Genomic DNA, 16,496 nt, shown 5'->3' with positions numbered 1-16,496 from the left:
TTTCCGTAAGTGCGAATTTGCATAATTTGGGTCTTGCGTAACCTCGGTAGCATCTGTAATGGCATAATTATTTTCACCACACCCAAGCAGGACATCTCAGAGAATTTTTTGCATATAGAAACTGTTCAATCTCCTAATCAGGACTTCCAACGTTTTACCTAGCACTTGCTAGGTTGGAGACAAAGCTTAACAGCCCAGATGAAAAATACCTGCGTCCCCATGTCCTTTAAAGTGTGTCTCCTGTAGTTTAAAACAACTCATCATGTAGTTTCAGAGTGGTAGCTGTGTTAGTCTGTATCAGCAAAAAGAACGAGGAGTCCTTGTGGCACCTTAGAGACTAACACATTTATTTGAGCATAAGCTTTCGTGAGCTACACGAAAGCTCATGCTCAAATAAATTTGTTAGTCTCTAAGGTGCCACAAGTACTCCTTTTCTTTTTACATCATGTAGTGGCACTGTTTAAGTATTGTATGAAAATGTTAAAATCAACTTTATATAAAATATTTCTTTAAAAAGCATTCAATTAGTAGGATGAGCTAATAATAGAAAAAATATGCACGAAACAGTATTTGACCAGATATAGAACTGGTTGAATACAACAAAATATTGTCATACAAATTATTTAATGCCAATTAAATTAATCAAATATTTTATATTTATGAAATACTGTTTGATCAGACCTGCTTACTAAGATCTCTTGCTTTAGTCGTATCTTCTTTCCTTTGCAGGTTCCTCTCCACTTTTTATTTTTAAATCATTTTTCCCTCTTAATATAGCAGCAGAATGAAACTGATCTGGTTCTTCTTAGGGTTTGTCTACACTTACCAATTCGTCTATTGATGCATCGGTCGTGAATTTAGCTGGACCCACTAAATTGACTGCCGATTGCTCTCCCGTCAACTCCTGTACTCCACTTAAACGAGAAGTGCCAGGGGAGTTGACGGGAGAGCGTCTCTGGTTAACATTGCGTAGTGTGGACCCTGCAGTAAGTAGATGTAAGTATGTTGACTTCAGCTATGTTATTCACATAGCTGAAGTTGCATAACTTAGATCGATCTCTCCCCGTAGTGTAGACAAGGCCTTAGTTTCATTGCTGACTGCAGGGTTCTGAATGCAGGATATAACATAATGCATTTTTTCTTTACACTTGATTATAGTAAAAAACTGGCACCAAAACAATACATATTCATTAACATTTAAAATTTTGTACATGGGGTTGATTAAACAGTAGCAACATATGATCATAATTAGAAAGTTAATAAAATTTGAAATTGTTATTAAAATACTTTGCTTAATTTTTACTTAGTGGTACTTTTACGAACCTACAGTACTAACTTTTTCAGTATTTTTATGTCAGGAGTTATGTTCGTGTCGGAGAGAAAAAGAGAGGCTGGCTGATGAACTCTTTGGAAAAGCAGATGAAAAACAAAATTTTGAACTATTGTTAAACCAGCTTGAGCAAGAGAAACAAAGGCTTTCAGAAAAAGTTGAAAACTTTGAAATTATAGGTAAATGTTTAAATATTGATTCTCTTAAATATATCTTTTATGTTGTTTTTTAAAAAAATAAAATCTTAAATATATTTGTCTGTAAGTGGTAATAACACTAAATCAGGATCCTGTTTATATTTGGAATAAAAATAATTGTATGAAGGCTTAAGGTTTTCCATCAAAATATTCCAGCACTGAAACTGTGCATGCATGATATAATTTACCTACAGCTGCATTTTTTTCTGCATGAGGGGTGTATAGAGTTCGATAGTGATTTTAGGCTTTATTTGTGCTAATCTTATTAACCGTGTAGATGGTACATGTCTGTCCTGAATAGTATACTCTAATTGTTAATGCAAAATAAATTGTTATGGAACTGCAGTATACTGATGGTGGCTATTGTTCTATTTATTTTATTTTTTGTGTGTGCATCTGTGTGTGTGATTTTGTTGCATACCTTTCTAGTTGTAATATATTAGAAATACTTCTAAAACTTCTAACTCGTATATAATAGGCAAATACATTTAACTCTAGTTTTGTCAATAATAAAATGTATTCTATCTTCATGATCCTATTTTGTAATATTTAGTAATTGTTGTTGTAACTTGAGTGTGCATTCCTTAAAATAGTCTCTTCTTCATATATACACTAGTTTTGTTATTTCTTGGTTGCTTTTCTCTGCAGAACGAGAACTTGTCTTAGAAGTAGAGAGAATGAGGTTAGAATATGGTATAGCTTTTGGAGATAAGTCACCTTCTCGACTAGATGCATTTGTGAAGACTTTAGAAGAAGACAGGGATTACTATAAAAGAGAGCTAGAATATCTTCAAAAGATGATAAAACGAAGAGCTAGCCCATGCCGCAGATCTCCAGAAAAGGTAATGCTCCCTTTATTAATGAATGGTGGAAACAGCAATGTAGGTCTGTTGCTGGAAATATATCACTTCAATTCAAGAAGTGATAAAATATAATCTAAATATTAACTGCAGAAAATTATTTACCCTAATTGTCTTTTTAAATTATATTCGCAACATGAACAATAAGTAACTGTGAACCATTATAGTAATTTTCCCTCTGTTTCAGAGTAACAGCCGTGTTAGTCTGTATTCGCAAAAAGAAAAGGAGTACTTGTGGCACCTTAGAGACTAACCAATTTATTTGAGCATGAGCTTTCGTGAGCTACAGCTCACTTCATCGGATGCATACCGTGGAAACTGCAGCAGACATTATATACATTATATACAGTTTGTGTGTGCATGGGGGGATGGGGGGGTGAGAGAACCTGGATTTGTGCTGGAAATGGCCCACCTTGATTATCATGCACATTGTGAAGAGAGTTGTCACTTTGGATGGGCTATTACCAGCAGGAGAGTGAGTTTGTGTGTGGCGGGGTGGAGCGTGAGAAAACCTGGATTTGTGCTGGAAATGGCCCAACTTGATGATCACTTTAGATAAGCTATTACTAGCAGGACAGTGGGGTGGAAGGAGGTATTGTTTCATGATCTTTGTGTGTGTATAATGTCTGCTGCAGTTTCCACGGTATGCATCTGATGAAGTGAGCTGTAGCTCACGAAAGCTCATGCTCAAATAAATTGGTTAGTCTGTAAGGTGCCACAAGTACTCCTTTTCTTTTTTCCCTCTGTTGATACTCATACCTTCTTGTCAACTGTTGGGAATGGGGGACGTCCACCTTGATTGATTTGGCCTCGTTATCACTACAAAAAGTAGTTTTCCTTCTGTTGATATACACCCCTTCTTGTCAACTGTTGAGAATAGGCCACTTCCACCTTGATTGAATTGGCCTCATTCGCACTGACCCCACACTTGGTAAGGCAACTCCCATCTTTTCATGTGCTGTAATATATATACTGTTTACTGTATTTTTCACTCTGTGTATCTGATGAAGTGGGTTTTAGCCCACAAAAGCTTATGCCCAAATAAATTTGTTAGTCTCTAAGGTGCCACAAGGACTCCTTGTTATTTTTGCTGATACAGACTAACGTAGCTACCACTCTGAAATAGTAGACTTAATTTCCTTCTTTTACTCTTGACATTTTTTAAGTCTTCCATTATTGCTCAATCTGTAGAAAAAGATCTTTATTTCAAATTAAAGAGGAAAGAAGCAAGAGAGATCTAAGGGTATGTCTATCTGAGTATCTAAGGTACCCTGACATGTAGGTATGTCTATACAACAATTAAAAATCTACAGCTGGCCTGTGCCAGATGATTTGGGCTTGGGCTAAGGGACTGTCTAATTGCAGTGTAGACTTTGGACTTGGACTGCAGCCCAAGCCCGAACGTCTACACCACAGTTAAACAGCCCTTTAGCCTGAGCCCCTTACCCTGAGTCAGTTGTCTAATTTCTGTATAGACATACCCTACATGTTTTGTCAGGTTTTGGAAAAACTGTTCCTTGTTTGGTATTTACAGTAAAGCATAGAAACCGAATCGGGATTGGGGCTCCATTTTGCTGACTTTTGCCTAGAAATATATATTTTACGGATGTTACTAATAATGTTATCTACTAAATATATATTTAGTATTTTCTGATTTACTTTGCAGAGTGAAAATGTGAAGTTGATCACGAGGGAAAGAGATGAACTACAATCTATGTTGGATAGATTTGAAAAACACATGATAGAAATTCAATCCAATGTCAAATTACTGACTGCGGAAAGAGACAAATTAAGTGTCCTTTTTGAACAAGTAAGAAATTAAGGGCATGGTCTAGTTGCCATTAAATTCATTGACTAACACTTCATAGTACTGTTTATTTAAAAAAAAAAAAAAAAAGCGGGGATTGAGGGATTTGGGGCCTCAACATGGTGGGAGCCTAGGAGCATAGCCCAACCAAGCTATAACTACTGTAGTAGGATTGCAAATTTAGAATTATTTGTTTATTGGGTAATTCCTGATTTTATTGCTTTGTAATAAATTGGTAACTTCAAAGAAATTCTAGTAGTGGCTACTGTGTCTTCCTGAATTCAGTTAGGGTATTTGCTGTGCAAATCTAATTTATATCTAACTTAGATACTACAGTGAGGAGTGTTGTAGAAAATCTTAAATTAGGTAGATAGGAGTTAAAATTGTAATCTGCTTTATTAGTGTCACAAGTTAATATGTAAACTAAGGCTATGTCTATACTTCTCTGTTGTTCGGACTACAGTGAGGAGTGTTGTAGAAAATCTTAAATTAGGTAGATAGGAGTTAAAATTGTAATCTGCTTTATTAGTGTCACAAGTTAATATGTAAACTAAGGCTATGTCTATACTTCTCTGTTGTTCGGACTAAAGTTCTGTGCTATAACTTCCCTGTGTAGGCGCCGTGGGAGCAAACTGAAAGGTTCCCAATCTTTTTAGCATCATAGTTCTCAAACAGGACTATGTTAACATGAATTAGGAACCTTTTAGTTTGTGCCGGCTGAGTCCACATGAGGAAATAAGAACACAGCACTTTTGGTGCGCACTGCTGTTCATGCCCTGTATAGTCCAAACTGCAGGGCAGTGTAGACAAGCCTGAAGTCACCTAATATTTTAAATCCAGTTTTACAGCCTTAGCTGTTTTATAGAATCATATGACTGGAAGGGACCTTGAGAGGTCATCTAGTCCAGTTCCCTGCATTCATGGCAGGACTAAGTATTGTCTAGACCATTCCTGACAGGTATTTGTCTAACTTGCTCTTAAAAATCTCCAACGATGGAGATTCCACAACCTCTCTAGGCAATTTACTCTGGTGCTTAACCACAATGACAGTTAGGAAGTTTTACCTAATGTCCAACCTAAACCTCGCTTGCTGCAATTTAAGCCTATTGCTTCTTGTCCTATCCTCAGAGGTTAAGAAGAGCAATTCTTCTCCCTCCTCCTTGTAACAACCTTTTATGTACTTTAAAACTGTTATCATGTCCCCTCTCAGTCTTCTCTTCTCCAGACTAAACAAACACAATTTTTTCAATCTTCCCTCATAGGTCATGTTGTCTAGACCTTTAATCATTTTTGTTGCTCTTCTCTGGACTTTCTCCAATTTGTCCACATCTTTCCTGAAATATGGTGCCCAGAACTGGACACAAAAATCCAGTTGTGGCCTAATCAGCGCGGAGTAGAGCGGAAGAATTACTTCTCATGTCTTGCTTACGACACTGGTGCTAATACATCCCAGAATGATGTTTGCTTTTTTTGCAACAGTGTTACACTGTTGACTCATATTTATGCTATGGTACTCTATGGGTTAGCATCCTCAAAAGAATGCTAACTTTAGAATCTTATGCCCTCAAATATATGACCTTTTAGGAAATTTTTGAAGCGACATATATTTTAGAACACTTTCAAATGATGCTTCTACAGTTACATATAGTATATTGTAACTTCTAATTCACAACTCTTTTCCTTTTGAAAAGTAATTAGTTAAGATGTACTTACTGTACTTGGAATTTGGAAATAGAAAGGTTAGGAAGATAAGGGAGAGGTAGAATTCATGAGAAGGGGATGGGAGGATAGAAGCAGGAAAGGAAGGAGTAGGAAGTAATGAATGAGAATAGAAGGGGGGTTGGACATAAGGAAGAAGTAAGAAAGAAAAAGCATTAAGTGTATGTTGGGAAAATCAAGAATTCTTTGCCTTTGTACGACTTAAGGAGCATTTTCTGGATGTCTAGGAAACAACTAGAAAGAAATGCAGTATATCTAGTGTAATCAGAATGCTAAAAATCAGTTTGTCATTTTTCTTAACATTATATACAATGTACTATTTTGAATGTATGACTACTACTAAGCAGTACTCTTTTAAAGTCTCAGGATGAATTAAATAGGTTAAGAAGAGAGGCAAAGCATACTTTAGTTTCTCAAAGTCATGTGGAAGAGGAAAGAGACATTGCATTAGCTGACTTCAGAAGAATGATGGCAGAAAAAGAAAGTCTAAAGGAGAAACTAAAGGTGAGCATGTGTTAATGTAAATTAATGCCTTTTATGTTAATCTGAGAATATCTACTCTTATGAATTCTGAGAGGGACTTATAATTTGTTGCTTATTTATACAGTCATAATTATAACTAAGAGCATACAACTTCAGTTTTCTTCTCTACTGAACACTACCACTAGAACACTTGTATAGTCTGTGCAGGATTAATGAGCTTTCTGGAAATTCAACATTTTAAAATATTGCGCTTGTAAAATGATCATCTTATACATCAAAGAATGCATTTGTCAGGAGAAACTATGCATAGGATCAGTATTTATCTGTGCAATAAATATATGGATATAATGTTTCAATTACTCTTGCATGTTTCATTTTATTGGTGCAAAAAAAGCATTAAACCTATGCTCAGTAATGTTGGGGTGTTTTTTTTGTTTTTTTTGTTAAGCCTCAAGTTATTTTTAAGCACTGGACATGGAAATACAGCTACAAAAGCAGTGTCGCAGAAGGGGCTCTGTAAATACTAGATATTAAAAACTGCTCCACAGATATGTAAATAAAGTATATCCTTTCTGGTATTTTATTTGCTAGCTTGGGGCTAAACATTAGAGCCGATTTAATCATTTAATGTCTAGTGTTTTAGATTCACTGTGAACATTCTGAAGCGTTAGTTCATTATAATGTTTTGTTTACTTCAATATGATATTCTTTGTGTGTTTTGCCTTGCAACCTGTCACTATGAACACCAAAAGTGAAATCTTGGCCTCATTGACGCCAATAGGAGTTTTACCATTGACTTAAATAGAACCAGGATTTCACTTCTATGTGGAAACATTTCTAACTTGATATTATACTTAGAGCTAAGGTTTGTGTTTTGTTTTTTGTTTGTTTTTTTTTGAGTAATTGTTCATATAGATTCCAATCTTGGTGCAAGACTGGAATCTTTAAAATGGCAGTGTCTGGGAGGTTGGCCTGCACTTTGCATGACCCTCCTGCTTCCCACAGCGGAAGAGACAAAGGATGGTACGACTACAACCCATGCTTGGTTCTTTCTTATCACCTGTTGCTGCAAGACAGAATCCTATGGTATCCTTGTTCCTTGCTTAGCAAGAAACCAGTTAGTCTGCAAAGTTTTCAATTTTTGGTGGTTAAACTTTTTGATAGGTTTTCTTTGCCTCTTGGCTTTTTATTTATCTCAGATAAAGAGCAATGACCGGTAGAGCCCTGCAAATATGTGGATTTCTGTTTTATATCCACGGACCATGTTTGCGGATCGATGCGGATAAAACTTTTTGTATCCGCACAGGGTTCTAAATACAGGAGCTCAAAGGCAGGGAAGCAGCTGTCTGTAGTTCATAGCCTGTGAGGCTGCTTCCCCACCTTCCAGCCCTATATTCCCCCTCTCCCTGTATACAAAGAAAGGGGAGGTGGATAGATCAAGACAGGCAGGAAAATCCCCTATGCTCCTATCTGTAGTTTAAGCAGCCAAGCAATGTAGGAAACTTCTCCCAACTTCATTGTCATATCAGGTCAATTGGAGAGGGAGGCAGCTGCTTCTGCAAAGTAAGTCAGTCTGGCTTCCTGGCTTTGCAGAAGCAGCTGTCTCCCTCTTCAACTGACCTGTTACGGCACAAATTAATCACTGGCTGGGTAACTGGAGAACACCCCTCTTCTGCTCCCCTAACCCTTGCACCTCCCTCCTGTGCCCACCTGGGAAAACTGACCTGAGTCACAGAATGCCTGCTGTCATTGCTCCTCTTTCCCTCCCCCACCCCACCCCCAGCCCCCTAGGGGGCTGCAGAGGATGATCTGCCAAGCCAATAGGTGCCAGGGCTGAAATAAGGCATTGGTTGGCGGCCAGAGAGCATCTACACAGACACAGACACAGACACAGACACAGACACAGACACAGACACAGACACAGACACAGACACAGACACAGACACAGACACAGACACAGACACAGACACACACACACACACACACACACACACACACACACACACACACACACACACACGAATCATGGAGTGCCTGTTGTTGCTCTCCCCTGCCCCCCCAGCCCCACGAGATACTGGAGAGCCAGAAGCTGAATGCCAGAGCCATAGGTGAGGTTTGACGTCAGAAGTTGGAGGGAAGGGAGGCTGGAGCCAGAGTGGGTAGTAGGTGGAGTAGATATGGAAACAAGTCTGGAGTAGGGCCTGGAAGCAGGCTGGAGCAGGACAAGTGCAGCTGTGGGCATAGTACATGTTGAGGAACTGCAGATCTGCTCTGGGTGCCAGGCTTATGAGCAGGGTTGCTAAACCAGCAGCCAGTCAGGTGATTTGGGTACTCTGTCAGTTCCAAGGCAGTGCAGCTAGACTCATTGGTTGCCTAGCAGTGAAGTTAGTCAGGGAGCAGGCCAGTGGTTGGTCTGACCCCTGACAGCACCCCCTTCATTCAGGGTCACTTCCCAGGAATGCTGGGGCTGTGTTTCTTTGGTTAGGCAGGAAGGGACACAGGAGGTCTGGGATCTGGACATGTTCCACAGGTTCTTGCCTGCTCCTCCAGGACTTATCCCTCCCAGTCAATCAGATACTGGAGTCTTCCGCAGACTCAGTGAGAGTCCAGAATCTGCTGGTTCACATGTTCCTGTTAGCCCTTCTCAATTATTGACGGAGGAGGAGGAGTGTAGCGCGGGCAGAAATTCTGGATAAAGGTTTCAAGAGGGAGATGTAGAACATGGGGTGGATCTGAAGCAATTCTGGCAGCTGTAATCGAAAGATTACTTGGTTAAGTTGTTCTGTGTTCTCAAATGGCCACAAGTACTTGTGGTCCAGCTTCATGGATGGACGGCTGTATTGCAGGTTTTGGGCAGTCAATCAAACCCTATCCCCTTTCATGAGATTGGGGGTTGGCTGATGGTATCAGCTGGCTAATGGCATGGTGCTTGTACACTGTCTTAGCCTCTTTTAACTGGTGCCTGAATTCTTGATGTACTTGGTTAATGTGCACAGTAAGGTCAGCGATGGCTGTTAAGGGTAAGGCAAGGGGATTTTCAGGGTGCTGCCAAAGGTGGAACCCATAATTTATTAAGTGGGGGTCTTCTGAGGTGCAGTATGGGTGGAGTTGAAGGTGAATTCAACATGGGGAATGAATGCCAACCAGTCATCCTGGTGGTAATTTAGGAAGCAGCTTAGGTATTGCTCGAGGACTTGATTGACTCTCTCTGCCTGACTGTTGGTACTAGGGTAGTAAACGGTTGAGGTACCAGGTTGAATGGTCAGGAGGCACAGAAATTTCCATCAAAAGCAGGCAATAAACTGTGACCCCGGGTCAGATACTATGCTTGTGGGCAACCCATGAAGGTGAAAGGTATTGTCTTCAAACAGATGGGCTATTTTGTGGGCAGTGGGGAGGCTGTGACACAGTATAAAATGTGCCATCTTTGTCAGGAGATCAATGACCACTAGAATCCTTGGGAGGGCGGATGTTCCATGATGAAGTCCATCAACACAATGGCCCAAGACTGGGGCGGAATGGAAAAGGGCTGAAGAGTAGTTTCACGTGGGATTTTGGTCTGGGCACAGAGGTTACAGGACCAGATATAAGTTGCTGTTGAAGTGTGCAGGGCCAGCCACCAGAAACTCCTTGAGGGCTTGGGTGTTGAATTGACCAAAGTGACCTGCCAGAAGAGGATCATGACTGATTTGTAGAACTTGCAGCCTGGGTGAACCACTGGGTATGTAGATGTGCCCCTTATGATACAGAAAGGCAATCTGGGTGGTAGCATTGTCCAGGGCTTCGTGGATCTGAATTGTGAAGGGATCGATAGGCAGCAGAGAACGCATGGAGGGTAGCAGATTATGGACAGTGGTACTCAAAATGAAATTTGACGGTTTGAGGATCATGGATGGAACCCCTTGGTCAAGTGCACCGTACTCCCCCTTCTGGGATAATACACCTTTCTTCGCATTCCTGGTTCTGTGACGGTAGGTCACCATGCCGTCAAACCAAATAAAGAAGAGGGACCAGTGGGCCTGTTACTGTTTTAAGTGCCAAGCCTTCTTCAGGAATTCCAGGTTCTTGTGATCAGTGAGGACTTGGATTGGAAACCTGACATTCTCCAGGAGATGCCACCATTCCTTGAAGGCTGCTTTGTTGGCCAGTAGCTTTTTATCAAGGATGTCATTGTTTTGTGGCACTGGTGTGAGCTTGCGCAAGTAAAAGGCTAAAGGGTGAAGCGGACCATCAGAGGCTGCCATTTGGGAGAGGACTGTCCCAGTGCAAAGTTGGAGGCATCTGCTTCTACTGTAAATAGCCAGTACAGTTTCAGCTGTTCAAGTGCAGTGGAGGCCACTGAAGATAACCATCATGGCCTGAATGATCTGATTCACCTAGCCCAGGAGGGGGCTGGACTATTCCAACGGAGAGGGAGGTCCAGGCCAAGGCTTTCCCAGTAATGTTGATACCTACTCAGGCCTGGTCTGTGAGGTGCATTGGGTGCATAGCAAGAGGAGGAGCTGGCATTATTTAGGAAATCTCAAAACTGACCACAATCATCATTAAACTTGTCTGGAAGTGGGACCTTTGGCTCTTGGGAGGCTGGAGCCAGGGTGGATCCTGGGCTTGTAGGGCTGTTTTCTGCAGGGTGAACACTTGTGCTTGCATTGGCCCATCCAGGGAAAAATTGGCCTGAGTGGGGTCTATGTCGGTGAGGTGGGCCTCATCTATGTATTGGGCTGTTCAAACTGTAACCGACTGGGGTCTGGGCAGTCAGGACTAATGGTTGAAATAAGAGTCCAGCCTATCAGTTAGAGCTTGGTCCAGGGGAGCAGAGTCCAGGAACAAGCTGAGGGTCAGAGGGATAGAAGCCGAATGCCAGAGCTGGAGGGGGAGCCGAGGATCAGTACCAGAGAGACCGAAGCTAAATGTCAGAGCCAGAGGGTAAACTAGACACATAAGCCAGAAGTGAAGCAGAGGATCGAAGTTGGAAGCCGGAGGGGAACAGGAGCAGGTTCAGAAACAAGGCTGGAGCAGGACAGGAACTGGGAAGAAGCAGGGCCTGGAACCAGGCTGGACCAAGGTTTGGAAGCAGAAGCAGGGTAAGCACAGCTGCAGGCATGGTACATGTTGATACTCCTGGGGGTATTCTGAACCAAAAAATTAAAAATGCTGCACATAATATTTTAAAATTCTGCAAACTTCTGCAAATCTTATTTGTCAAATAAATGTGGAGCTTCCAGCATGGCATTAGGGAGCACAGGTCACTGGCTTCACAGAGGTGCGAGATCACTGTGCAGCTCCACCCCGCCACCTCTCCCCCACCCCCCGGGACATGGACTCAGCAGAAAGGCTGCACCCAGCCCTGACAGTGCAAGGATTGGGCCTGCTCCAGAAAAACCCCAGGGCCCTGCCCCTCCTTGCCAGGTGCACCAGGTGTGGGCAGGCAGGCTTATCAAGGCAGGATCCAAGTGTGGAGAGGCTTAGTATGGGGGGATGCAGGTATGGGTTGAGAGGATTCTGAGTGGGGCAGTCTGGGTTCAGGCAGCTCAGTGGGAGATCTGGATGCACAGGGGCTTGTTGGAGGGTTCTGGGTGCAACAGTAAGGGACTCTGCAGAGGGTCCAGGTGAAGGTGGTTGGGGCTCAACTGGGGGTGGGGAGTCTGGATGTGGGGGGATAGAATTTTGAAGGGGGGTTCTGGTTGTGGGGGGCATAGTTGGGGGGTCCAGATGCTGGGGGAGTGGGGCTTAGTGGGGTGAGGATCCAGATGCGGGTGGCTTGTTGGGGTGGTCCAAGTGCAGGGGTGTGAGGCTTGGTGGGAGGGTCTGGGTATGAGGGGGTCTGCATGCACAGGGGTTAGGCAGATGGGGGAGCAGTGTACAGTGATCCCTCCCCCTTCAACTGAGGAGCGCCACCCCTCACCTCATTGGCTGGTGCAGTGGGAGTTGGAGAAGAAGCACTGACAGGATCTATCGGGGTAATTGGAAGGTCATCTGGGTCACGTAGGGTACCACCTGTGTGTCCTCCACACTACTCATGCCAACCATGGCATACTGATCCCTTGAAGAGTAAATCCATACTCCAAAAAATTGGCTCAAACTGCGGCTTTCAGAACCAGATCCCCCGTACCAAAGAAACAACTTCCATCTGTTTCAGCTCAACCCCTATTGGTATTGGGAAAGGAGGAATACAGTCGCACAAGCACTTTCCTTAAATACTCCATCCCCGCTATTTCATCCTCCTTGCCAGATGAAGTGGTCAACCCTCTGTCATCTGCCTTGGTAGAAGAGCTGAAGGTCTTTTAGGACTTGCTCTGTCACATGGCAGAGACATTGAACATCTCCTTGGCAGTCATCCAGGAGAAGCGGCACAAATTGCTGGATATCCTACAACCTTTCTTGTTGAGACAACTCACCATGCCAAAGCCAGCTAAGTTTATCTGGCACACACCAGAACCTATTGTGAGTATATCAAAGGGGACAGACAGAGGAGGAATTAGGTTCATGAAAAGAGATTCAAGTACTTTTACCAATGTCTTCTCCAGGTATTGTTGTAGTTCAGGCAGTCCATGAGACAAGCAAGACCAGGCAAAGGTTTGACGTCTTTGGGAGGAAAGCTTACTCTTCACCAATCCTCCAAGTGAAAATAGTGAATTACCAGGTGCAACTATCCAAATATAGCTTCATGATGTCGGACAAACTGCCTGTAATTTTATGGACAAGCTCTTCATAGATCACCTGGAGAAAATAAAATGTCTTATGGTAGCTTCCAGCCCTGACAGTACGGTGAGCAGCAATTAACACAGTTGATATGGCTCTCAGATAAACAGCCACTGCTGTAGCTGTGAGGAGGTCTTTTTAGTTGCAGGCATCAGGAATTCCACATGAAGTCCAGGTTACTATTGAGGACCTCCTCTATGGGGCAATGAGCTCAACATCATCATGGACAACACCCTACACACCTTAATAGTCAAGGGATTCAGTGAGATTCCTGGGCCTATAAGTTCTGCCCCCTAAGAGGAAGTTTCCCAGATAATAGCTACAGCAATACAGGCAGAGGCAACAGCCCCACTATTACTTGCAATAGTAATCCTTGTAGCCCCTGGGGAAGAGACAGCATTTCTGTGGCAGATGACCTTCTGCCTCCTCCTCAATTGTCCCACAATCCAGGGCTTCAAGAAAACATCAGTTTTGATGTACAAGGCGAGAGTTGTGCCAGACCATCTGTGGACCCTTCTTTTTCCATCCCTTCTTTGACACTCACCTGTCCTTTACTGGGAGGCGCGGTCAGGGATAATCTCAGACCAGTGGATCTCTAAGATCATCAGAAAGACACCTTTCTCCTGATCTCTCTTCAGGGACCCTTCTCATTAGAATCTATTGAAGCAAGAGACAAAACTCCATGGTACAACTGGGAACAGTGGAGGAGGTGCCTCAGGAGTTAAGGGGCAAGGGATTCTGTTTCCACTTACTTCCTATTCCCAAAGAGGACAGAGGGTGGAGACTCATCCTCGATCTTCAGTGCCTTCATTCATTGCTCTGTCTCTCAGCCCCATGATCTGGTTTGTAGTTCTTGAACCTCCAAACCTACTTCCACATTTCTATGCATCCAGGTCACAGGAAGTATTAGTGGCTCCTGGTAGGAACCTCACATTATCAATACAGAGTTCTACCTTTCAGCCTCTCCACAGCACCACAAGTATTTACCAAGGTCCTAGCTGTGGTGGCCACGCATTTAAGATCACCAAGAATCCAGATATGCCCCTACCTGTATGACTGGCTGGTGCGAGGGAAATCCCCTTCAGCACATGACAGATTCACTTCAGAAGATATCCCACCCTGGGGCTCAGAGTCATCAGGTAAAAATAGACACTGACCTCAACCCAGGGCACTGTTAAATTAAAAGTCAGCATGAACAAACCTCCCTCAAAAGAGGTTTCAGACTATGATAAACTTCATCAATCAACTCTGGTCCCACCCCAGCACTCAGGAGTGAGTTCCTGCCTCAAACTATGGAGGCATATGTCAGTGTGCATGTAGGTCATCCAGCATGCCAGACTTTATCTGAGGGTGAATGAGATCTGCATATCTGCCAAACAGACACAGGAAGAGGTACGTGTTTGTAGTCCCTCTGGAAGTCTTTCTTCTTTAAACTGGCAGACAGATCCAACCCAGGTATGCAGCAGAAAGTCCTTTTCACAAACACCACCAACAAAGACTCTTGTCTTGAATGCCTTTATTCTAGGGTGGGAAATTGTCACAACCTTCCCCTTCCTGGGCATACACCTTGTTCAAAACCGGTGTTTCTGGATTACTAGTAATCCCTCTAAGCTTCCTCTCACAACACTTTCCTGTGAATATTGGGCAATTCTGGCTGCTTTGCCTAACTCTGTTTCAAGGACCCTGCAGATCTCTTCAGACACCCACTGATTTACTATGCCTGGGACTTTGAGTTTGAAAAACCGGTATACTTTTATTTAACTAGAGTAACCATATCATAAACGGCAACCGCTTTCAGTATTCCTTCTACTTCTGCCTTTTAAAAGGAAAGCCTAATTTTATGAGAGCCCAGTAGTGCTTCTCTTCCTGATCACAATATAGTTCTCTGACCCCCTATATGATCCTGTTCCCCATCTCAGGAGCTAACCAACAACCCTTCAAATTCAAAACTCCCAAAGTTCCAAACAAACAAACGGACCAGGTGGTGTTTCCATCCAAAAGTCCAAGCGTCTATACACCCAGCACCATATGTTATTTTGGTGTTCATCCAACAACATACCCCACAGTACAATTCACTTAGCATCAGTTATCCTATAACAACGTATCATATCATATATACCAGTTCAAGTTAACATAATCCCTTCTCAACTGGAGACCACATATATCAATAGAAGGTACAGGAGAGAGGGTAGTCTCTTGAGACCACCCTCCTCTTAAACATTCTGGAGCTCAGGGTTGTGCTGATATGGCTTTCCTACCCCTAATTGAGTACCTGATGATTCATGTAGTCACAGATGATACCACAGTGATGCACTGCCTCAGCTGGCATGGGGGAGCTAGATCTCCTCTTACCTCAACTCCTTTAGATTCATAGGTTATGTCTACCCTACAAAGTAGGGGTGTAATTTCCCCTGCTTGTGTACACATACTCACACTAGCTTGATAACAGCGGTGTAGTTACAGCATTACTGGTAGTGACTGGAAAGGCATGGCTGAGTCATGCCGAGTACAAACCCACCCAAAACCAGTAGGTAAGTACTTGGAATGGCTCATCTATGCCTCCACTACCGCTACCCATGCTAGTGTGGCTACGCTGCTATATATACTCATGCTACCTTGATGAGAGCTAGTGCAGGTATGTGTACACAAGCAGGGGACTCAAACCCCTAGCTCGTAGTGTAGACGTAGCCATAAATTTGAAGGCCAGAAGGGACCACTGTGATAGTTTAGGCTGACCTTCATAACACAGGCCATAGAACTTCCCTGAACTAATACCTGTTTGAACTAGAGCATATCCTTTAGAAAAACATCTAGTCCTGATTTAAAAATTGACATTGATAGAGAATCCACCACAAGCTGGGGTTACATTGTTCCAATGATTAATTACCCTCACTGTTAAAAATGTGCACCTTATCTCTAGTCTGAATTTTTCTAGCTTCATAGAATCATAGAATATCAGGGTTGGAAGGGACCTCAGGAGGTCATCTAGTCCAACCCCCTGCTCAAAGCAGGACCAATTCCCAATTAAATCATCCCAGCCAGGGCTTTGTCAAGCCTGACCTTAAAAACTTCTAAGGAAGGAGATTCCACCACCTCCCTAGGTAACGCATTCCAGTGCTTCACCACCCTCCTAGTGAAAAAGTTTTTCCTAATATCCAATCTAAACCTCGCCCACTGCAACTTGAGACCATTGTTCCTTGTTCTGCCATCTGCTACCACTGAGAACAGTCTAGATCCATCCTCTTTGGAACCCCTTTCAGGTAGTTGAAAGCAGCTATCAAATCCCCCCTCATTCTTCTCTTCCGCAGACTAAACAATCTCTCAGCCTCTCCTCATAAGTCATGTGTTCCAGTCCCCTAATCATTTTTGTTGCCCTCTGCTGGACGTTTTCCAATTTT

At 42.8% G+C, this 16,496-nt stretch overlaps 1 protein-coding gene across 3 annotated transcripts in view; it reads left to right on the top strand.

The window, feature by feature from the left end:
* Window positions 1-16,496, top strand: part of CEP135 (centrosomal protein 135) — a 105,082-nt gene that overhangs the window by 42,459 nt on the left and 46,127 nt on the right. For all 3 annotated transcript variants that reach the window (XM_077815608.1, XM_077815605.1, XM_077815606.1), the window contains exons 10-13: window positions 1,359-1,509; window positions 2,176-2,369; window positions 4,054-4,197; window positions 6,274-6,417. In XM_077815608.1, coding sequence (XP_077671734.1) covers window positions 1,359-1,509; window positions 2,176-2,369; window positions 4,054-4,197; window positions 6,274-6,417 — 633 coding nt within the window. The remainder of the gene's footprint in view (window positions 1-1,358; window positions 1,510-2,175; window positions 2,370-4,053; window positions 4,198-6,273; window positions 6,418-16,496) is intronic.

This window comes from Eretmochelys imbricata, chromosome 4 (assembly GCF_965152235.1).
Source record: "Eretmochelys imbricata isolate rEreImb1 chromosome 4, rEreImb1.hap1, whole genome shotgun sequence".
In the NCBI taxonomy this organism is placed as follows: domain Eukaryota; kingdom Metazoa; phylum Chordata; order Testudines; family Cheloniidae; genus Eretmochelys; species Eretmochelys imbricata.
The sequence above is the reverse complement of the archived record's forward strand: the minus strand, read 5'-3'. Positions and strand labels throughout refer to the sequence as shown.